Source organism: Schistocerca cancellata, chromosome 6 (genome assembly GCF_023864275.1).
Source record: "Schistocerca cancellata isolate TAMUIC-IGC-003103 chromosome 6, iqSchCanc2.1, whole genome shotgun sequence".
NCBI classification, from domain to species: domain Eukaryota; kingdom Metazoa; phylum Arthropoda; class Insecta; order Orthoptera; family Acrididae; genus Schistocerca; species Schistocerca cancellata.
The window spans coordinates 677,056,976-677,081,860 of record NC_064631.1 but is presented as its reverse complement, the minus strand read 5'-3'; the positions used below and the strand labels follow the sequence as shown (position 1 = coordinate 677,081,860).

The following is a 24,885-nucleotide window of genomic DNA, read 5'->3' as shown; positions in this document are numbered from 1 at the left end:
AATGTCTCAAAAATGAGATCGACAGGAAGTTCAAAATGGCTAAGCAGGGATGGCTAGAGGACAAATGTAAGGCTATAGAGGCGCATATCACTAGGGATAAGATAGATACTGCCTACAGGAAAATTAAAGAGACCTTTGGAGAAAAGAGAAGCACTTACATGAATATCAAAAGCTCAGATGGAAACCCACTTCTAAGCAAAGAAGGGAAAGCAGGAAGGTGGAAAGAGTATGTAGATGGTCTATACAAGGGCGATGTTCTTGAGGACAATATTATAGAAATGGAAGAGAATGTAGATGAAGATGAAATAGGAGATATGATACTGCGTGAAGAGTTTGACAGAGCACTGAAAGACCTAAGTCCAAACAAGACCCTGGGAATATACAACATTCCATTAGAACTACTGACAGCCTTGGGAGAGCCTGGCCTCACAAAACACCATGTATGAGACAGGCGAAATACCCTCAGACTTCAAGAAGAATATAATAATTCCAATCCCAAAGAAAGCTGGTGTTGACAGATGTGAAAATTACCAAACTATCAGTTTAATAAGCCACGGCTGCAAAATACTAACATGAATTCTTGACAGACGAATGGAAAAACTGGTAGAAGCTGACTCTGGGGAAGATCTGTTTGGATTCTGTAGAAATGTTGGAACACGTGAGGCTATACTGACCCTATGACTTATCTTAGAAAATAGATTAAGGAAAGGCAAACCTACGTTTCTAGCACTTGTAGACTTAGAGAAAGCTTTTGACAATGTTGACTGGAATACTCTCTTTCAAATTCTGAAGGTGGCAGGGGTAAAATACAGGGAACGAAAGGCTATTTACAATTTGTACAGAAACTAGATGGCAGTTATAAGAGTCACAGGGCATGAAAGGGAAGCAGTGGTTGGGAAGGGAGTGAGACAGGCTTATTCAATCTGTATATTGAGCAAGCATTGAAGGAAACAAAAGAAAAATTCGGAGTAGGAATTAAAATCCATGGAGAAGAAATAAAAACTTTGAGGTTCGCAGATGACATTGTAATTCTGTCAGAGACAGCAAAGGACCTATAAGAGCAGCTGAACGGAATGGACAGTGTCTTGAAAGGAGGATATAAGATGAACATGAACAAAAGCAAAACAAGGATAATGGAATGTAGTTGAATTAAATCGGGTGATACTGCAGGAATTATATTAGGAAATGAGACACTTAAATTAGTAGATGAGTTCTGCTACTTGGGGAGCAAAATAACTGATGATGGTCGAAGTAGAGAGGATATAAAATGAAGACTGTCAATGGCAAGGAAAGCGTTTCTGAAGAAGAGAAATTTGTTAACATCGAGTATAGATTTGAGTGTCAGGAAGTCGTTTCTGAAAGTATTTGTATGGAGTGTAGCCTTGTATGGAAGTTAAGCGTGGACGATAAATAGTTTAGACAAGAAGAGAGTAGAAGCTTTCGAAATTTGGCGTTACAGAAGAATGCTGAAGATTAGATGGGTAGATCACATAACTAATCAGGAGGTATTGAATAGAATTGGAGAGAAGAGGAGTTTCTGGCACAACTTGACCAGAAGAAGGGATCGGTTGGTAGGGCATATCGTGAGACATCAAGGGATCACCAATTTAGTATTGGAGGGAAGCATGGAGGGTAAAAATCATAGAGGGGGACCAAGAGATGAATACACTAAACAGATTTAGAAGGCTGTAGGTTGCAATAGGTACTGGGAGATGAAGAATCTTGCACAGGATAGAGTAGCATGGAGAGCTGCATCAAACCAGACTCTGCCCTGAAGACCATAACAACAACATCACAAAATATCTACAAGTTATTCTTTTAACAAAAAATTAGGCATCTTCTTCATAATTGATGTCCTTTTAGGGTAAACAAAGATTACATTGTAAGATCCGTATCACTTTATTACACTGTAAGATCTGTATCACTTTATTACATTGTAAGATCCGTATCACTTTATGCAAGTTCTGTCTTGCCTAACAAAAAATTAAACCTCATGGGTAGCAAAGAAGTTAAACTAGACTGCGCGTTGCAGTTCATGTTTAGACAAAAAATTTCACAGTGTTTATCACAAGCACTTTCACTTTTTCAATGAGCTTTGACACACTTTCTCACCAAGTTGTCCACGCCTTCAACAGGTCTAAGTGGCAGTTAGTAAGGTAACACACTGCGTCAGTTCCCTTGGATGTGGTTCTCCTCTGCCACAGTACATGAAAAAATTAGGCAAAATATCCTACTGTAGTACACTTACTTTTATTTCTAACTAAGTTTAAAAAATGTAAATGTTAGTCATTACATCATAAATAAATACATTACATATTTCTCATAACATTACAATAATTATCACTAAAATTGACTATAGCACGAAACGTGTGGACTAGAAATTTTTTTAAAATCTACTGTACATCACACTATGAAACATTACTCTAAGTCATAACTGCCCAAAACAGTTTAAACTTGAAAGATTTGGGTTTCTTTGCCACTTTAATATAGCACCTTAGTGTCTAAAATATGTACACTACCTCTAGTAAGAACTCAAGATGTGCAGTGGCATAGATTTACTAATCATTGCGTTATGGAAAAAGAATAGTCACAATTTAAAAAAAAAACTTAATTACTATTTGAATCATGATTACGGGGATGGAAGTTGTACCAAATCATAGCCCCACTTGTCTACTCAACTCTGAGCACTACTCTCATTCAACCAGAAAATTAAATCCTCACAAAATGTTATCAATTAGTTTACCTGTGAGAATATTCACATCACTCTAGCACCACAGTTATCAGTTCATCGGCAAAATTACGTTCCTTCCTCCCAGTATTACCACTTTAAGCTCATAATTCCTCAGAACACAAATAGAAGATTTCAGATAACCATAGTTCCAATAATGCAGCATTATACGACATGTACCTCACTAAAATATTGCTCTTTCTGTTAAGCTCACATTCACAGCTGTAGTGTCATGAATTGCACAATATAAATGGTGCCCAATGTTGCCTAATTCACAATTAGATCATCAATACAGTTACACCACATTTGTTTTTTACAGTTATCTTTTTCATTACTCAGTTTTGTGTGTCAGCTCCATTATTTTACTTACATTTCTTACCTTACTAGCTAGTGGATTGCATTCCCAAAACATATCCGTACAGCAGAGACAGGCTCCCTAACCATTAAGACCCTAACTGTTGTGTCTAGACAAGACAGCCTAGACACTATGAGAGGAAGCGGAAAGGCACGCGCTTAAACTCACGCAGGCTGGCGTGAGGTCTGAAACAGGATACGTAATGAATGCTATAAAGAAAAGTACGTAGCTTCTGGAATACTTAACTTTAATCCATAATTGTAGAACATCGCTCTTGATGATACATGCTTCATATAATAAATATCAATTGAATACGGCGCCTTGCTAGGTCGTAGCAATTGACTTAGCTGAAGGCTATGCTAACTATCTTCTCGGCAAATGAGAGTGTCTTCGTCAGTGTAGCATCGCTAGCAAAGTCGGCTGTCCAACTGGGGCGAGTGCTAGTACATCTCTCTAGACCTGCCGTGTGGTGGCGCTCGGTCTGCTATCACTGACAGTGGCAACACGCGGGTCCGACGTATACTACCAGACCGCGGCCGATTTAAAAGCTACCACCTAGCAAGTGTGGTATCTGGCGGTGACACCACATTCCTCCCCCGCAAATCGGCGGACGTTGTGTTATAAGGCTTCCGCCCGCCGTGGGGAGGACCCCATGTTGACGTATGCGACGAAGTGGGGAGCCTAACAACAGGCGAGGCTGTGCCACCCACACCCGGCCATTCGGTCCGAGGGGAGGTAGGAAACGCCTGAAAACCTAGTCCAGGGTGTATGCCAACAGGCAGTGTATGCGCAAGAGGTCCATGTCGGAGGATAGCCAGTCACGGGAAGCGATCGGCGGCGCGTGACCCAGGGAGGCGCCTGGCGGTTGCAGCGAAGCGTCCACCGCGGGCGTCGCCGGCGGGAGAACAGGCGGCGGCGGCGGCGCGTTGCCATGTGGCAAAATGGAAGGCAGCGTTGGTAACACCTGGGGATGAGGCGAGCCAGTAGATGGGTCCCCAGGGCGCTGACCGGACGGCACCGTCGCTGAAAGCAGACGGGGAGCGGCAGAACCCGTGCGACGACAGAGGTGCAGCTGATTGAGATGCCGACGCACCTCACCAGAGGCCCCCAAAACCAAATACATAGCGCGGCCAAGACAGCGAAGAATGCGCCCTGCGAGCCAACGCCGTGAACCTCGATAGTTGCGATAGTATACAACGTCGCCTGGAGCAAATGCAGGCGTCTGCCGCTGCACAGGAACCTGATGCGGCGGATGCAGCAAAGACATCAAGGTTCGATGAGGACGACCGTGGAGCAACTCAGCCGGTGAGCGACCATCTCGGGGCTGAGAGCGATACGAGGACAAGAAGAGCAATAACACGTCCTCCCGAGAATGCAACTCTTTCAGCTTCAACATCTGTGACTTGAAAGTCCGGACCAATCGTTCAGCGGCACCGTTTGACTGAGGCGAAAACCGCTCGGATGTCAGATGTTGAATACCATGGGCCTTGCAGAATGACTGGAATTCTGCGGACATGAATTGTGGGCCATTGTCGGAAACAATAGTCTGTGGAAGACCTTCAATGCAAAAGATAGCGGATAACGCTTGGATGGTGGCAGATGACGTCATGGAAGACATCCGGACAACAAAAGGAAAATTACTGAAGGAATCGACCACAACCAACCATCGAGCATTCCGGAATGGACCAGCAAAATCTATGTGCAAGCGTTGCCAAGGGGAAGTGGCTTTCGGCCATGCAAAGAATTTCCGCGGTGGTGCGGATTGTTGTTCGGCACACGCCATGCAAGAAGAGCACATATGTGTAATCGCAGCATCGATTCCGAACCAAGTACAGTGCTGATGAGCAAGCTGTTTCGTTCTCACTATACCCCAATGTCCTTAGTGGAGAAGCCGTAAGACAGAGGACTGTAACGAACGTGGGACCACGACCCGTGACTGATCATTATCAGAACGCAACAGCAAAACACCACGTCATACAAAAAGTCTCTCCTTGTGAGCAAAAAATTGGCGAACCAACGGATCCTCGATCCGTGATTTCGACAAGGGCCATTGCGTAGCAACAAAACGCAAAACAGTAGCAAGGACAGGGTCAGCAGCTGTGGCTGTAGCTACACGACGAAAATCAATCGGAAACGATTCGACCACGTCATCGGTTTCTGCATCAATGAACATGCAAGCAAGTTCGGAAGAATCGAATGCTCTATCCTCAGCAACAGGCAAACGGGACAACGCATCGGCGTTTCTGTGCTTAGCAGTGGACCGATACAAGATATCGTAGCGGTACTGCGAGAGGAAAATAGACCAGCGAATGAATTTCTGCGCTGTACGTGGAGGTACAGTCTTGTTCGGATGAAAAAGTGATGTCAAAGGTTTGTGGTCTGTGATGATGGTAAAGTGACGACCATACAAGAAATCATGAAACTTAGTAACACCAAAGACGAGAGCCAAAGCTTCTTTCTCTATCTGTGAATAATTTCTTTGCGCAGACGAGAGCAATTTGGACGCAAAGGCAATAGAGCGATCATGCGATCCATCTTTGTGCACAAGCACAGCACCGATCCCGAAATCCGATGCATCTACCATTAACAAAAGGGATTTCTGGGGATCGAATGGCGTAAGGCAAGTATTAGAAAGCAACGCCGATTTCAACTGGCGAAAGGCGCGTTCGCATTCCGTCGTCCAGACGAACGGAACACCTTTACGGCGTAAGCGATGAAGCGGAGCTGAAATGGAAGAGGCATTGCGCACATAGCGATGGTAATAGTTAATTTTTCCCAAAACACTCTGTAGCTGCTTCAAATTCTTTGGCGAAGGCAAGTCCTGTATGGCACGGAGGTGCTCTGGACTCGGATGTATGCCTTGTGCATTGATTACATGTCCCAAATATGGTAAGTCATGAGCAAAAAACACACATTTGTCCTTCCGCAAGCGAAGACCATTTTGTCGCAAGACCTGAAATAATGTTCGGAGGTTGGCTAAATGTTCTTCTTCCGTCTTTCCGGAGATCACAATATCGTCCAGATAGTTTGCTGCAGTAGGGACCGAGGCACAAACAGTTTGCAGATATTGCTGAAACAATGCAGGAGCGGATGCACACCCGAATGGCAGTCTTTTGAATCGGTACAAACCAAGATGCGTGTTAACCACCAAGACGCGCTGGGATTCGTCGTCCACTGGTAGTTGCAAGTACGCATCTGCTAGGTCCAATTTCGAAAAATATTTACCCGGGCACAGTTTGTCAAAAAGATCTTCCGGGCGGGGTAAAGGATAAGTTGCAATCACTAGTTGTGGATTCACTGTTGCCTTGAAGTCCACACAAAGTCTCAATTTTCCGGAAGGTTTTAGCAAAATTACTAAGGGTGATGCCCAGAGAGAAGCCTTCACACGTTCAATCACACCTTGTGATTCCAAATTGTTTAATGTTCTTGCGACCTCATGCAATGCGTGGGGAACATTGAGCACTCTGAAAAATTTCGGTTGCGCGTTTACTTTCAGTTCCAAATGGGCTTTATAGTTCTTAGCGCAACAGAGGCCCGGTGCAAAAATGTCTGCAAATTCTTCACATAGACTAGAAACACTGGCCGAAGGCACAGTCTGATTCACTGATAGGACCTGATTGACTATAGACAAGTTAAACAACTGAAATAAATCTAAACCAAATAAGTTCACTGCAGAAGAAGAACGAAGGACGTAAAAAGACACAAGTTTTGTTTGTCCCTCGTATGTTGCAAGAAGGCTGCACTGTCCTAACACAGGGATATTCTGACCTGAATAACTATTTAACGTAACATTTGCGGCACGCAACGGAGGTGTGCCCAGTAGTTTGTACGTGTCTTTATTGATCAATGAAACTGCAGCTCCGGTATCGAGCTGGAATGGTATGACCTTGCCATGAATGTCCAAGTCTACAAAAAGTTAATTGTCCTGCTGACGACAAGAGCGACTGTCTCGTGCAACGTGAACAGACACTGGTACAGAAGCACTTGCGACTTGACGGGATTTCCGTCGACGTTGACGCACGCTATTTGTGGGACGAACACAGTCACTGTTAGAGAGAGCGGCACTGGGCGGAGTGGAATGAACTACATGAATTTCCATGGGCGAAGGTTCACGAGCCTGAGTATTCTTGGTTCGATTCCGATTCCGGCGCGAAGCAAAGGGCCTGGAATGGGTGTGAGTGTCCGTTCTGAGCTTTTTCAGGCAAACACTTTGAACATGTCCTCGTTTATTACAGGAAAAGCAAATAGCTTGGCGTGACGGGCAATTCTCACGCGAATGTCTAGTAGCACACTGCGGGCATGACTTTAGTACTGCATTTGCTTGCTGCCGCGGGACACGTAGTTGAGAGCTTCGCGGCAGCTGCGCGGACGAGCGCGAGGGCTGTTTACAGTTCCGTGCAGCTCGCCCCGGCGGGCCGGTTAATGTGACACACGGCTAGCGAAGTTGCAAATGATTCCTGAGCAAAGTCAAGTGTGTCTTGCCTATCCAATATGTCTATCACTTGTTGAAGGGAGGGATTGACTAGTTTCAAAATTTGCTCCCATATACGAACATCAGCAATGTTCTGTGCAATTGCATCACGCACCATAGTATCTGAATAAGGGAGTCCACATTCACACTCAAAAGCACAATCCCTAGTAAGGCCTTGCAAAGTTGCAACCCACTCCCGATTAGTTTGACCGGCCGTACGTTTTGTACGAAAGAACGTATACCTTTTTGCAACTACATTGACTGATTCCTTGAAATATGCATCTAATGCAGACAAAATTTCTTCGTAGGACAGAGTTGCTACGTCGCGGCGGGGAAACAATTTCACTATCACACGGTACGTCTGGACGCAGACACATGACAATAAGTGAGGCTGCCGCTCATTACCTTGAATTCTGTAGGCGGCGAGATGGAATCCAAATTGGCGTGACCACTCCGTCCAGCTTTCCAGTGCCGCATCAAATTGACGAAAAGGTGGTGCAACTGCGTGTTGTGGCTGCGGTAGCGGTGGAGCGGCGGCAGCCGCATCATTTTGCATTGCACGTTGACCCTGGACGAGCTGTCCAAGGGCATCCAATAACGCCTGCGTCTGCTGATTCTGCAAGTGATAAAATTCGGACAGTACATCTGGAGATTGTGGCGAAGCCATGACACAAGTAAATTAGTGCAATACGAACGCTAAATCCTCTTGAGACTCGTCGCCAAAAATGTTGTGTCTAGACAAGACAGCCTAGACACAATGAGAGGAAGCCGAAAGGCACGCGCTTAAACTCACGCAGGCTGGCGTGAGGTCTGAAACAGGATACGTAATGAATGCTATAAAGAAAAGTACGTAGCTTCTGGAATACTTAACTTTAATCCATAATTGTAGAACATCGCTCTTGATGATACATGCTACATATAGTAAATATCAATTGAATACGGCGCCTTGCTAGGTCGTAGCAATTGACTTAGCTGAAGGCTATGCTAACTATCTTCTCGGCAAATGAGAGAGTCTTCGTCAGTGTAGCATCGCTAGCAAAGTCGGCTGTCCAACTGGGGCGAGTGCTAGTACGTCTCTCTAGACCTGCCGTGTGGTGGCGCTCGGTCTGCGATCACTGACAGTGGCGACACGCGGATCCGACGTATACTACCGGACCGCGGCCGATTTAAAAGCTACCACCTAGCAAGTGTGGTGTCTGGCGGTGACACCACACTAACATTATCCATTGATTTATTATTTCATTAACCAATAAACACCTGTGCTCTGCTTATCTAATGCAAAACTGACTCTACTGAAAAACACTCCACAGCAACAGATTCTTATGCTGAGGCAAACTTAACTCTCATTACTGATCTGACAAAATGATCACTCAGAAAAACTATTATTTCACTGTATTCCATCAATTTGCTTGAGATTCCAGCCTGAAGGGTGATATACATACAAATCTTGCTAATACATTCCACGCGCATGACTCCGGGCAACTAAGTTTAAAATTGTAATTCCTTAGTGTTAGAAAAGGCTGTACCATGACACACTTCTGTATGTAGATAGTTATCTCTATATACTGATTGCACAGAACACTAACACTTCTACTGTACCGTCAAACGGGGTGATTTCGGAAGCCGGGGCGAATTCGGACAGTATGGCTTATTTGCTCTTTGCCACTGCATAGAAACAAAGAGTTACTTATTTTTAACGTCCGTGCACCTCTTATTTTAAGCGCAAGATTGCATTTATCGCTTTCCACAACTTTTATTTTGTGTCAATTGTTCCCTAGGTGAATAATTGACGAACAGTCTCAGTGTAAAAAATCCATGCATTATTGTAAAGTGCAAACTTTCTATTGTTGCATCAAGCGGGAAGATATTGTAACCATAATTGTCGACACACTCAGTAGCTAACAGCATTGAGACAATCTCTGGTACAAGTTTGTCGAGTTTCCGGTGCAAGGTTGTAAAATAATGACGGTTTTTGTTAAACTGTGTATTGTTTGGGGTGATTTCAGACAATGCTAAGAATGTATAAGAGCAGGAGAGGTGCTACAGTACAGTGTAGTTATGACCCGGAACTTTTGGATAAAGCTGTTTGTGATATTCAGAGTGGTAAATTATTGTACAGAAAAGCATGTGATTTGTAAGGTATACCTAAATCAACTCTACAAAATAAAGTGCAGGAAGCACATCCGAAAAAAATGGGAGGACAGCCAGTGCTAAATAAAGAAGAAGAAGAAATGTTGAAGCGAGGTATCTTGAGGGCTGCACATTGGGGATTTCCCTTGACTAAATTGGATATTAGGTATTTAGTTAAAGGCTACCTCGATAAATCTGGCCGAAAAGAGAAGAAATTTTGTAATAATTGCCTCAAACGACAGTCAGAAGATCTTTCCGTTCGCTTAAGCTAAAATATTAAACGAGCTTGTGTAGAAGTGAACAAAGAGACTGTTAAGATATTTTTCTCCAATATCAAGGCAAAGCTGGAAAATCTCCCACCTAGCAACATAATCCACTATGATGAAACCATCATTCCATATCACTTATTCATAAAAATGGGCTACCTTAAAATGTATGAAATATCACCAAAATCAAATAAAAAGCGAGTAGAGTTTAAAAGAGGCAGTAACTGTCCGAATTCGCCCTCTATATACTGTAACTTCGGACAGAGATTTAAAAAACACATGTGTCCGAAATCACCCCAATCCATGGGGTGACTTCTGACACTTTATTTAACTGCCACAGATAAATATACCTACACATACACTTTCTGGTTCTGGGATATTTTATTTGCTACACATACACCCTACCACTTCCATAACAATCAATTTAATCTAACAATATATACGAAAGTTACAATCAAAATAACGACAAAACCGTCCAAAATCACCCCGTTTGACGGTACCACAGTTAGCATTAAGACCTCATATTCAAGATGGTTTATACTGCATATTGCCTCTGCTGCTGCACACATGAGCTGATTACTTATTATCCTCCACTTACGCTGACACCTTTCATTTTCTGTTTACCTTACCTCCTTGTTTGAAAGAAATTCATTAACCATGGTACCTCTTTACTAATTCTGATTCACTTATAAATTACAGTTAGGAGAGGAGAAGAGTATGACTGGCTCAGGAAACATGAAAAATGAGACACACAGCTGGGATAAGCATTATCGCCACATAATGAATCCAACACAGAATGTTGAACCCCCTACTTGTTAATTGCACAAGAAATTAGTCCCAAATGTTACATCAATGCTGAAATTTTGAATCACCAAAAATTGTGCTCCAAGAGCTGTCCTGCCAATTCCACAGTTACTAGTACTTCTTGTTTCACACACTTTGATAGCTTACCAGCAGCACCAATAATTTTTGTTCCAGAAACATGCATTACTACTATACCCTCTGCATTCGTAATAGATTCAAAAAATGGCTGTGAAATACGATTCAGATCACTACCGCTGTCTAGTAAACACTTAACATGTATACCTTGTACACTTGCTGTTATTACAAGGTGACACACCTCCTTTTTGCTTGCCATGTGATCTTCTTCATACAACAAATCCTCATTAATCTTTTTTCCTCGAAAAACTATCATCCTGCTAACCAAAATGATTATCAGACACAGTCAAATGACAGATAGCATGGTCCTCTTCCTCATTAACACTCTGAAACTCTAATTCTTCATTAGGACTAACATAATCCTCCTTTATTCTTTCTTTACTTAACACATTGCCATCATTATCAATTATAAATTTGAATACCTGATCCTCATCACTACTGGATTTGTCATTGCTATCATCATTACCACTGCTGTCAGAATCAGACCCACTGTCACTTACGCTATGCTTTAGATTTTTTACTTCTTCCATGTTTATCTCTATTTCAGTCAATTGTGAATCTACATTTTCATTTAATTTTTCCATTTTTGACTGATGACCTCAGAAGTTCAGTCCCATAGTGCTCAGAGCCATTTTTCCAGTTTTTTCTCTTCCACTACTGCCTACTTGGTTTCTACCTCAGTTTCTGAATCATTTTTAATCTGATTGATTTGATTCTCAAGTTTAACCCTATTTTCAGCACATTATTTTTCGAAAACCTCCACCTTGCTACTATTGTCATCACAAAGTTTCTCTCTCTGCTCTATAGATTTACTGCTCAGTGTTAATTTCTTATTAGTATTATGTACTAGTTTCTTAATACTATTACTCGCCTCCGAATGTCTTCTTTCAAACTATTTCCATACTATTCAAATGACTCATAATTTGCCTTAACATCGCTTCCACTTTTCCGTCTGCCGTACACTTTTGCTCCTGCTCACTTTTGCTTCTAGATTCTTCCTGCTTAACCTTAACAACCTCATCCACTTCACTACTGTTTTCATCCATTTCGCTCTTTAAAATAGGACTTCCATAACCATCCTTCAAAGTTACATTCATGTCTGATTAATAATTACTATTGTATACAGAACCAGTCACACTTACGTCCTTCTGTTCATTTAACAACTTAATCTCTATAGCTTTGTCCTCAGTCACTCTGTCTTGTTCATTAAGGTCACTCATTATATATCACTTAATACAAAACAGCTTTTGCAATGAATTACCTTGTTTTTAATCACACATCTGCTGCTGCTCCGCTGTGGTTGTCATCTCGGGACTGAATGGCTGTGGCAAGTTGTAATTCTCTTGTCAAGGTGCCTTCTTTATCTCAGTCGGCTGTGTCACCTGCGTGCTGCTCCTGTACTCAATGGATGCTTCCATAGAACCCACTCACTGATTGGTTCCTATCCTACTGTGGCCATAAAACCCCAGTGCTGATTGGCTGTATTATCTCTTCCATTTAAATCCCTGTAATCTGCCCTAGTTCACACTTCACTGTCACAGTTCGTGAGTTCTAGTTTGTTGTGCCTACGTACAATAGTCCTCACCTGGGGTACCACATGTGACGACGCTAGCCTGCTTTGCTTCTTCATTTGTTGTCCTCGGTGTCAATGTACTGCATCGCTACACTGGCTGAATGGGTTGTTGATGTGCAACTACTGTCTACTGTAAATGATGTAGCCAACCAATGCACAGTTGCGTTTCTCAGTCTTTTACTTTTCCTGTTCACAAACCCCCCCCCCCCCCCCCCCCCAATATTACACAGTTATATGGCCAGTGCACTATCGTTTAACTTTCCATAAGCCTCATTAATAGTTAGCAGGTGAACATCTACATACTGCTACAATAGTTTACTATTGAACATCTACAAGCAGTAAAAACCTAACCACAAGGCTCATAGTTCTTGGAAGAATGGAAAGGTACATATGGAGCAGACACTGTCATTGTTTTTACACATGGCCTAATTGTTTAACACTTATTCTGCAGTTAAGATGAAGCATTGTTGTTGTTCTAACCAACACAGGTTTCTCGTATGAAACTCAGCTGTGGACTGACTGTCTCGTGACCAAAAATCAGGCCCTTATATATCCTCACAATAATAGGCACTGAAACTATTCATTGTTCGGAGTTTAATTTACAGAAATTACAATTAAAAACTTAACTCGTTAAATTAACTGAATACATCAAAAAATTGGTTCTTTTTCACAGTTTCCTCTACTACAAGGGATAAGCCAAAATATTTGTTTAAGTCATGAAATTAACAAATATAAGTACACAAACTATACTTTTGACAAAACTGTTAATTACTTTGGAATTAATTAAGGGCTGGCTTTGCTAACATGTTTTTGAATAGAGCCAAATAGATACTTTAAGATTACAATTAGTTGTTCCCCCAAATGTTTAAAATTAGTATAGAATTTATATTTGTTTATAAGTCAACAGTAGAATTTAAGTTACGAAACAATTACTGATTTTAACCTATAACAAAAATACTAACTAGAAATAGTCAAAATAAATTAGGAAATCAATTACATACATAAAACTAAGCACAAAATTAGATCTGGTGTTATATTCTTTAAAACTGAGGGCCAACGTTTCTCTATTATGAAAATGCAGGTTATACTCACATATGTCAATGCTAATTAGTTAAACATGAAAAAATGAAGTTTAAGGAGGCTAATGGCAAAACAAGAGGGGAAGTAAAATTAACCCAGCTTGCTTAAACTTGGGGGCCAGCGTGTTGCCACTGTCAGGTAATGGTTATGCTCATACAATACTTCGTGCACACCATCCATGATAGATTGTCGCACTATTCTACTATTCTACTATGAGACCCACTCCAGCTCTTGGATTGTCCATCCTACCCTGCTCTGCATGTGTATGCTTTTTCTATCCCCAGCATGACCTTCACTCATTCCAGTGTTCTGCCTCCTCACTCCACACCCTATCTATTTCCTCTGCATCCACCCCAACCAAGATTGTTATTCATCTCAGTTAGATGACAGAATCAGAAACAACAGTGGATGTGAGGTGTAGTTGAATGTTCGTCACCTCTGAAGAAGGTCTTTGTCCTAAAGCTGATGAATTTACCATCTTTTCGTCATGGTTTTCCATTGCTGTATGTTGCCTCTGTTTGGTGAGTAGTGTTTTATCCCTGTGTGCATATCATATTCCATACTGGATTTCCCACAAGTTCATGAGAGTGTTTTATGTTTAGTATTGTTAATACACAGTCCAGCAATATTATTTTGCACTGTGTTCCTGGTTAGTGACCTGGTTATTGCATGGAAAAATTGATCAAACAATGGAAGGAGTAAAGGTAACTATTGCTTTGCAATTGAGGTGTCGAGCAATAAACAACATTTGCCACATAAACATTTGCCACTTGTAGCTCTTGGACAGTTTCCTTTGGTATTGATCAAAGCAAAGTGAAGAAGAGCTTTACAACTGTTTAGACATTGATGTCCATAAGATACGGAAATGCCTGGTAGGGTAGCAAGATAGGAAATAACAAAGCCTCATTCTCATGGTTGGTTGATGGCATTATAGAATTATTTTAATGTGCAAATATGTAAACAGGAGAGACAGGAGACTGTCGTATGTTAGTCATGAAGGGAACACTTTGGGATGATATGTGTCACTAATGGAAATCATTTTGGCCTATGATCACAAATCATACTCCTTGTTAAAATATTGCGACTTAGAGCGGGGGCTTGAAATATTTCTCTCATAGACAAGTACATAGTGATCCACCATGTTAGGAATTAAGTTTCTTTTGTATAGTTGCTCATTTGGTTTAATTACCATTGAAACATAGAAATCACATTAATTTTTGTTTTCCATTGAATGTGAAATAAGCCATTTACTCTTGTAAATAGGTCTATTAATCTGTGATGTAAGATGTATTAGCTGTTTTCATAATTATTTATCATCAAGCAGTACATGGATTAGGCATGACTAATAAGTGTACTTTTTGCTTAGTACTGTGTGGAGATAGTGATCTTTTAATTTTGGTTTTCAGGGTGTTTTTCAAGGGAGAAGTATGGCTAACAGTACGATGGTTGGAACAGGACTTACCCCTGAAGGCATAAATCAGAATTATGTTATGTATGACTTCATGAATGAAATGTCTTGGAGAGAAGAACCAGCTGATTTGAAAGAATGGTAACTATACTTGTATTCTTCAGGCTGTCGACTTTTATGTTTTAGATGTTAAGATATGTTCAGTCTACACACATAAAAAAAGTTTTGCATCACCCCGGTTCCCAGAATTTCTGAAGACAGACGTTGACTGTGGATGTTGTATCCCAGACACAGTCCCTTTGACTGTTCAGAGAAGTCACTAAACCCGCCCAAAGATCTAAGCAACCATGCATGAGCAGCACCTTTCAGACGGAGGGGGTCCAGCAACCGATCAGTTCCAGTCATTCCATCAAGAAGGAGGTACATGGCTTGTGTTGTCTGTAGTTCAACCATGCATAGACGATCATTACTGTGGTTCGATCGCGTCCACTTTGTTACTTTGTGCCAGGAAGGGCTCTCAACCAGGGAAGTGTCCAGGTGTCTTGGAGTGAAGCAAAGCGATGTTGTTCGGACATGGAGATACAGAGAGACAGGAACTGTTGATGACATGCCTTGCTCAGGCCACACAAGGGCTACTAATGCAGTGGATGACCGCTGCCTACGGATTATGGCTCGGAGGAACCCTGACAGCAACACCACCATGTTGAATAATGCTTTTTGTACAGCCACAGGACATCGTGTTACAACTCAAAATGTGAGCAATAGTTTGCATGATGCACAATTTCACTCCCGATGTCCATGGCGAGGTCCATCTTTGCAACCACGACACCATGCAGCACAGTACAGATGGGCCCAACAACATGCTGAATGGACCACTCAGGATTGGCATTACATTCTCTTCGATGAGTGTCGCATATGCCTTCTATCGTCAGAGGCCTGTTTGGAGGCCACACAGTCAGGCTGAATGCCTTAGACACACTGTCGAGTGAGTGCAGCGAGGTGAAGGTTCCCTGCTGTTTTAGGCTGGCATATGTGGGGCCGACGTACACTGCTGGTGGTCATGGAAGACACTGTAATGGCTGTACGATGCGTGAATGCCATCCTCCGACTGATAGTGCAACCATATCAGCAGCATATTGGCGAGTCATTCGTCATCATGGATGACAATTCGTGCCCCCTTCGTGCATATCTTTGGAATGACTTCCTTCACAATAACAACATCCCTTGACTAAAGTGGCCAGTGTGTTCTCCAGACATGAACCCTATCAAACATGCCTGGGATGGATTTAAAATGGCTGTTTATGGATGACGTGAGCCACCAACCACTTCTAGGGATCTACGCTTTATCGCCGTTGAGGAGTGGGACAATCTGGACCAACAGTGTCTTGATGAACTTGTGGATAGTATGCCACGAGGAATACAGCCATGTGTCAATGCAAGAGGATGTGCTACTGGGTATTAGAGGTACCGGTGTGCACAGCAGTCTGGACCACTACCTCTGAAGGTCTCACTGTATGGTGGTACAACATGCAACATGTGGTTTTCATGAGCAATAAAACGGGCGGAAATGATGTTTATGTTGATCTCTATTCCAGTTTTCTGTACAGGTTCTGGAACTCTTGGAACCGAGGTGATGCAAAACTTTTTTTGATATGTGTATTTTCTTATGAGTGTTATAAAAAATTCACAAAGATGTGTTCAGTTCAGTATAAGGCATTGATCCTTTGTTCAGACATCTTAATGTTGTTGTTCTTGGTATCTTCTTTTTCTGATATGAAAAAATCCAGTTTGCAGATGTGTCTCAGATTTCCTTACTGCATTAATTTGAAAATATTTCATATTGTCTTGCTGCGTGAAGTATAATTCATTACAAGGAAGCTTAGCACAACAGTGGTGTTGTTATCATTGAAGATTCGAGTAAGTGAAACCAATTGCACATAGCAGATTTGTGAGAGAAAAATATTTTTTTATGAATTACAGTAGAATTGTGTCTGAGATAATTACTTTTTTTTTATTTGGGAGAGATTATCCTCAGTCGTTATTACACATTTCTTTAATGAAGAATTCTTTTGGTCATTTTTTGAAATCAGAAAGTACGCTTTAAGACAAAAAAAGACACACCACAAAGAAATTATCTGAATGTGACAGAAATAGATAGAAGTGATCGACATGTGCAGCCAATCAGAAAGAAAAATTGGATGATTCATTCAAGAGGAAGAGCTTCACAAATTGAACAAGCCAATAACATCTTGGTCCACCTCAGGGCCTTTTACAATCAGCTATTTAGGTTGGCATTGATTGATACAGTTGTTGGATGTCTTCCTGAGGAATATTATGCCAAATCCTGTCCAGTTGGTTCGATAGATTGTCAAAATCCCAAGTTGGTTGGGGTCCTTGACCATAATGTTCCAAACATTCTCAATTGGGGAGAGGTCTAGCGACCTTGTTTGCCAAGGTAGGGTTTGGTAGGCATTAAAACAGGCAGTAGAAACTCTCACTGTGTGCGGATGCGCATTATATTGCTGAAATGTAAGCCCAGTATGGCATGCCATGAAAGACAATGAGAAATGGCATAGAATATAAGTGATGTACTACTGTGCTGTAAGGGTGCTGCAGGTGACAACCAAAGGGGTCCTGCTTTGAAAAGAATGGCACCCCTGACCATCACTCCTGGTTGTCAGGCCCTGTGGTGGGTGACAGTCAGGTTGGTATCCCACCACTGTCGAGCATGTCTCGAGCATGTCTCCAGATATGTCTTTGGCCTGGAATCTCATTGACTGGAGTAGAATTGTCTTTGGTGATGAGTCCTGCTTTGAATTGAGCCCCAATGACCAGCAAACACGTATCAGGAAACGCCTTGGACAGTGGTGTCATACAAACCTGACTGTCGCCCGCCGTATTCCACATGCCAGGAATGATGGTGTGGGGTGCCATTTCTTTTCACAGTGGGACCCCTTTGGTTGTCATTCGTGGCACACTTACAGCACAGCGGTATGTCAACAATATTATACACTCCTGGAAATGGAAAAAAGAACACATTGACACCGGTGTGTCAGACCCACCATACTTGCTCCGGACACTGCGAGAGGGCTGTACAAGCAATGATCACACGCACGGCACAGCGGACACACCAGGAACTGCGATGTTGGCCGTCGAATGGCGCTAGCTGCGCAGCATTTGTGCACCGCCGCCGTCAGTGTCAGCCAGTTTGCCGTGGCATACGGAGCTCCATTGCAGTCTTTAACACTGGTAGCATGCCGCGACAGCGTGGGCGTGAACCGTATGTGCAGTTGACGGACTTTGAGCGAGGGCGTATAGTGGGCATGCGGGAGGCCGGGTGGACGTACCGCCGAATTGCTCAACAGGTGGGGCGTGAGGTCTCCACAGTACATCGATGTTGTCGCCAGTGGTCGGCGGAAGGTGCACGTGCCTGTCGACCTGGGACCGGACCGCAGCGACGCACGGATGCACGCCAAGACCGTAGGATCCTACGCAGTGCCGTAGGGGACCGCACCGCCATTTCCCAGCAAATTAGGGACACTGTTGCTCCTGGGGTATCGGCGAGGACCATTCGCAACCGTCTCCATGAAGCTGGGCTACGGTCCCGCACACCGTTAGGCCGTCTTCTGCTCACGCCCCAACATCGTGCAGCCCGCCTCCAGTGGTGTCGCGACAGGCGTGAATGGAGGGACGAATGGAGATGTGTCGTCTTCAGCGATGAGAGTCGCTTCTGCCTTGGTGCCAATGATGGTCGTATGCGTGTTTGGCGCCGTGAAGGTGAGCGCCACAATCAGGACTGCATACGACCTAGGCACACAGGGCCAACACCCAGCATCATGGTGTGGGGAGCGATCTCCTACACTGGCCGTACACCACTGGTGATCGTCGAGGGGACACTGAATAGTGCACGGTACATCCAAACCGTCATAGAACCCATCGTTCTACCATTCCTAGACCGGCAAGGGAACTTGCTGTTCCAACAGGACAATGCACGTCCGCATGTATCCTGTGCCACCCAACGTGCTCTAGAAGGTGTAAGTCAACTACCCTGGCCAGCAAGATCTCCGGATCTGTCCCCCATTGAGCATGTTTGGGACTGGATGAAGCGTCGTCTCACGCGGTCTGCACGTCCAGCACGAACGCTGGTCCAACTGAGGCGCCAGGTGGAAATGGCATGGCAAGCCGTTCCACAGGACTACATCCAGCATCTCTACGATCGTCTCCATGGGAGAATAGCAGCCTGCATTGCTGCGAAAGGTGGATATACACTGTACTAGTGCCGACATTGTGCATGCTCTGTTGCCTGTGTCTATGTGCCTGTGGTTCTGTCAGTGTGATCATGTGATGTATCTGACCCCAGGAATGTGTCAATAAAGTTTCCCCTTCCTGGGACAATGAATTCACGGTGTTCTTATTTCAATTTCCAGGAGTGTATGCCATATTATTGTCCTTCTTGGGCTTACATTTCAGCAAGATAATGTCTGCCTGCACACAGCAAGAGTTTCTACTGCTTGTCTTCATGATTGCCAAACCCTACCTTGGCCAGCAAGGTTGCCCAATTGGTCCTCCAACCAGCTAGGGATTTTGATGATCTAACCTGCAGAATTTGGCATGATATCCAACACTTCCATCAATGAATGCAAAATCGAATACCTGCTTATGTAAAGACCAGAGGTGGACCAACACATTATTGACTAGCTCAGTTTGTGAAGCTCTTTATCTTGAATAAATCATGTGAAGCTCCTTCTCTTGAATAACTCATTCAATTCTTCTGAAACTGTAATCCTTTGGGAAACAAATATATCTGCTAATTTACTTTCATTCAGTCATTACATCATTGAGGTCTGTAATGATATCTTGCAGCTATGTTATAGGTTATCCAACTGTTTTCAGTGTTTCCTTTTGATATAAATGTAGAAAAAATGTAATGTAACGTACAAGAGTTGATATTAAATCCTAAATGGATTTCTTTATGGCAAGCACACTTGCTGAGGAATGCTGGAAAGTGATGGTTTGTAGAGTAAAGCAGATGATAAGCTGTATGTGCTGGTGCACTATGTATAAAATGAAAAGTCTTTTATGTGACACAACACCAGCATTATTAATTTTCTGAGCACAAGTTAAAACGGGTACTCCATTGTTTTTTGAAAATTTTCTTTTTACTTCTGTTGTCTTAACTTGCTATTCATTTTTGTGGGTTGGTGATTACCTTTTAATATAACGTATGAAAAAAAGAGTTTTATTTGGTATTCATTGAGCCACCAACAACTTCAGTGGTCTTCATTCTTACTGATGACTTGTTAAAAAAAATATGCTGTTTCCCTCATCAGTTATTGCCGGTAACATAATATTCAAATACTTCATAACTTTCACTTTTCACTGCCCTCAGCAGTAACAGAGGCAAACATTTCTCAATCCCAGTCTCACATACTGGTGAACTGAAGGAAAATCATTAAACAAACATTGGATGAAGATCTGGAGACAGAAGCCAACAGGTAATATGTCAACAAGTGTCCACAAAAGCCTCAACAATTTTGTTCCACTATGCACTTCTTATCTACTGTTTTTCATTAATCTCAGAGTGGCATCATGTCCCTTGCCCGTCAATAAATAAATAAAGGACTGTCTGTTTTTTTCATTTGCTGTCAGATGTGATATCTTAGTCTGGGTTCCCATGATGTATCAGTTAAATACTTGTGATGTAAATGTTTATTCCATGTAACAGAACATTATTCATTAACAGTGATGTACACAAATCTCTTGTATAAAGGTTCTCGTCACTCATCATTTCTGGGAATCAAGTGAATGTGTAACTTTAAGAGATGAAATATTTAAGGCAGCAGAGGGTCAGATTTACAAAAAGACAAAGTTCAGTAGAAATCCTTCAATAACATCAGAGGTATTAAATGTAATCGATGAAAGAAGAAAAATGTATAAACTTTGCAAAAGAAACAGGTAAAACAGAATTCAGTTGTCTAAAATATGAGATTGACAGGAAGTGCAAAATGGCCAAGCAGGAACAGCAGAGGTGGAAGCAACCTACAGGAAAATTAAAGTGACCTTTGGAAAAAAGAGAAGCAGCTGTATGAATATCAAGAACTTGAATGGCAGGCCAATAATAAGTAAAGAAGGGAAGGCTGGAAGGTGAGAAGAATGTATAGACGGGGAGTATAAGAGAAAAATCTTGAAGACAACATTATAAAAAGGGAAGAAGAAGTATAGTAAATCACATTACCTCAGAATTATTGAGATTCTTGGCAGAACCTACAAATGCAGAACTTTAGCATCTGGTTTGTAAGATGTATGAGGCAGATGAACTACTCTCAGAGTTAAAGAATAATGTAATAATTGCAGTTTCAAAGAAAGCAGGTGCTGCAGGTGTATTTATATTACAGAACCATCTATTTAATCGTCCGCAGCTCGTGGTCTTGTGGTAGCATTATTGCTTCCCAAGCACGGGGTCCCAGGTTCGATGCCCGGCAGGGTCAGGGATTTTCACCTGCTCCGAGATGACTGGGTGGTGTTGTGTCATCTTCATCATCATCATTCATCCTCATTACAGTCAGAGAAAGGCAATGGCAAACCACCTCCATTAGGACCTTGCTAGTATGGTGGTGCGGGTCTCCCGCATTGTTCCCCTGCGCTCTTTCAAGAAGCATGGGATTTTATTTCCATTTTTCCATTTGTTTAATCAGTCACGGTTGCAAAATGAACTGATTTTTTTATAGAAGAGTGGAAAATTGGTAGAAGCAAACGGTGGGGGGAGACCAGTTTGCGTTCCAGAGAAATGTAGGAACACATGAAGTGCTGTCGGCCCTATGACTCCCATTGGAAGAAGGTTGGAGGAAAGCATCATATGTTTATTACATTTGTAGATTTAAAGAAAGCTGTTAACAGTGGAACACGATCTTTCTGAAGGTAACATGTATAAAATATGGGGGCAGAACTATGATCTACAACTTACAAAGATAAGCAGATTGCTGTTGTAAGTTTTGAGGGACATGAAAGGGATGTTGTACTTTTGATGGGAGTGAGACTGAGTAGTAGCTCGTACTAGATGTTCATTGGGCAAGCTTTGCGAGGAAAAACGAGAAACTGGGAAAGGGAATTTGTTATGTCCCTTCCTTTAGTTATGTCCCATGAAACATTCACCAGGTATACAAATTAAGCAGTTTTATTTGCAACATAAGAAATTAACTCACAGAATTGGGATGAACACAATGACTAACTTCTGAAGAACATAAGAACTTTCTAGACTGATTGAATGCTCAAATAATCTAAGTTCCAAAAAGTAACATCACAGGTTGAATCCCTTTAAAGTCTGTAGGAATGAATTTTACAATACTGGCACTAGGCCCGACACTATTCAAGTGTAGGAGATGTAGCAAACCAACTACATCTCCTTCACGTGGATACAAAGTCCTCTGCATGCGGTAGCATCCCGTTTGGCCAGTCCCACTTCACGGTGACAGTGAAGACTAGAAGAGTTGATCAAGATTGCACGTCATCCAGGTGAGGTCTCTCCATTGTAGCTGGCTGTGCTGATAATGCTCACTGCCATCGTGACGTGGGTCTAAGTAGTCGTCTTGCAGAGTAACACTTTTGTTTGTTTGGCTCAAACTTATTTTTGGTGGAAGTAGGAAATAATTTGACCTGTGAATGCTAATTGGGGCTGTGCACGTGAACCTTGAACCTGCTGCTGGCCCTGCTTCTGATGTCACCCTCTGTTGATGTGCTATAAACTGACAGGTTTGAATTTTTGCCTTGCATGGACTGGATTACCATCAACGTGATGTATATTGTGTGTGTTGCTGTTGTTGCCTGTTGCACTTGTCGCCAGAGCAACCTCCCCCCTCCCTCCCTCTCCCCCCTTCCCCAGGATGGAGGGGGCAGTCTTCCTTGTCTTTTTCGAATTCAATCTCCAGGGGATGTATGTCAGATCGTTGATCCATGTCTATTAGCTGTGACTGAGGTGCTCATCAACGATCATCATGTATGCGGTTATTGTCCATGCCAGGGGATGTCTGCTGCAAAACTTCTGAATGTGGAATGGTTGATCAGAGTGTCTGGAACAAAAAACTGAGTAAGGCCCTCCATAAGGATCTCGATAGAGTTGAACTTGGTATGCTTCTGGTGATGGAACCCATCCGGGAGCTCAACTTTGACCATAGCACATCCTATAAGTTGAGTGATGGATGCTTGTCTCCAGCAGGCGTGTCCACTGGTGAGTGTCATAGCCAGATGGGATTGTGTATGAAAAACCAGTGGCAGCGAGATGGACAGGGAGTAGGCTTGCTCACATGGGGTAGTTGACTGATAGTGCAATCAATGTGGGTCACCATGGCGCCTTATGGCAGGTGATGTACCTTATTGAAGTCTAGCATGGTAGGACGAAAAGAAAAGGGATAGTGTCTCATAGGTGGGTCGGTTTTAACAAAGTCTACTCAGAGGTACTCACAAATCTGTTCACTAACCCATTTGAGGCTAGATGAAAAGGAGCAGTATGTACAGGAGCAATACCATTAGCAGTGAAGAAATTGGAAAATTTTGAAGCAGTGAACTGTGAGCCATTCCCTGTTTCTGGAAGGTCCTCAAGAGCAAACTTGGTTTGATGGTATGGGCAAAGGATGTATAGGTCATCCTGGTCACAAATAGAAATTTTTTTCTGTGTCTACAGCAGTGAGTCAGGAGGTGCCCAAAAAAGGACCTGCAACATCAAGATGAACACAGGACCAGGGGATATAAGTGGTGGGACAAGGAAAGTAGAGTTGGGAGGGGCAAACTGTTTGTTCTGACATGTTGCATGTGTGATGTCTGTGCCCATCATTGCCAGTGTTGCCGGGAGAGCCACTTTGTGGGTGCCACCCCCTGAAGTGGGGGTGTGCTCACCATTTGATATGTGGGCCAGACTGTAATTGTTACTATGGATCCGATGCCTATCTGAAATTTTACCGGAACAGTGTTAATGTTGACTGTAGTAGCCAGTAACTTCGGGAAAGTTTTAGTACTGCCTGGACCAAAGCAATATCTTATTGTTCAAGGTTCCTACAGGACAATATGCTTCAGAGGTTCTATGTTCATCCAGTTGACTGACATTCTTGAAGCAGAGTGACAAACTTCTGCCTTGTGTCCTACCTTTCCACATATTGCACATTTCGTCTGCCATACACGGAGGTAAACTTCAAGGTCAGCCATGGCTGTACGGTTCTGTGTCATCCTTGGAATCCTGCTGGGTGAGATGGGGGGAGAAAAAAAAATTGGGTCCTGAAAAGAGGCTGTGGTGTGTACTGGTTGTTCGAAAGCAGATATGATAGGTAAGCAGGCATCCAATGTGGGGGTCCTTCAGTTTTAATAAGTCTTGGTGTAGTACATCATTGGGAGCACAGAGAAGCAACGTGTCTCGAAAGAAGGATGCATAGGATTGTTTGCACTGTTCATCGGTACATCAGAAATGACACTACGTTGGTAGACCTTGAAGCCGTGCCATCCATTTCCTATAAGATTCAGACGGTAGCTTGTGGCAACTAAAAAATTTGTGCCTGGCTGGCGCCACATGGACTAGAGAATCAAAATATTTTGTGAGGCTAGCTTTAAGTGTAGCATACAATAGGGAGTGGGGTCTGATTCAGGATGCAACTGTTGTATCAGATGGTACACATAAAAGGACTGCACAAAAATGCATGTTGCTGCGTATCACTTCTGATAGTGTGAACAATGAAGTGCTGCACCATCTGGGCTGTATAGCAGGTCCAGGGCTTTACCTTCCGTTCAAATGCTGTTGTGATGATGATGTTGCTGGACATTGCGGATGGTTGTGTCGACCCATTCGTGTAGCTCTGGCCCTGGTCAATGCCACCAGTTCTTCTATCTGTAGCTCATTTGTTTGCTGCATTAGTTGTAGCAGGATGATCACAGGGTGTGTCAAATCTACCAAC

General features: G+C 42.8%; 1 protein-coding gene across 5 annotated transcripts in view; it reads left to right on the top strand.

Moving 5' to 3' along the window:
- Positions 1–24,885, top strand: part of LOC126088129 (alpha-N-acetylglucosaminidase) — a 377,251-nt gene that overhangs the window by 169,849 nt on the left and 182,517 nt on the right. For all 5 annotated transcript variants that reach the window (XM_049906245.1, XM_049906244.1, XM_049906242.1 and 2 more), the window contains exon 11: positions 14,949–15,091. In XM_049906245.1, the coding sequence (XP_049762202.1) occupies positions 14,949–15,091 (143 nt within the window). The remainder of the gene's footprint in view (positions 1–14,948; positions 15,092–24,885) is intronic.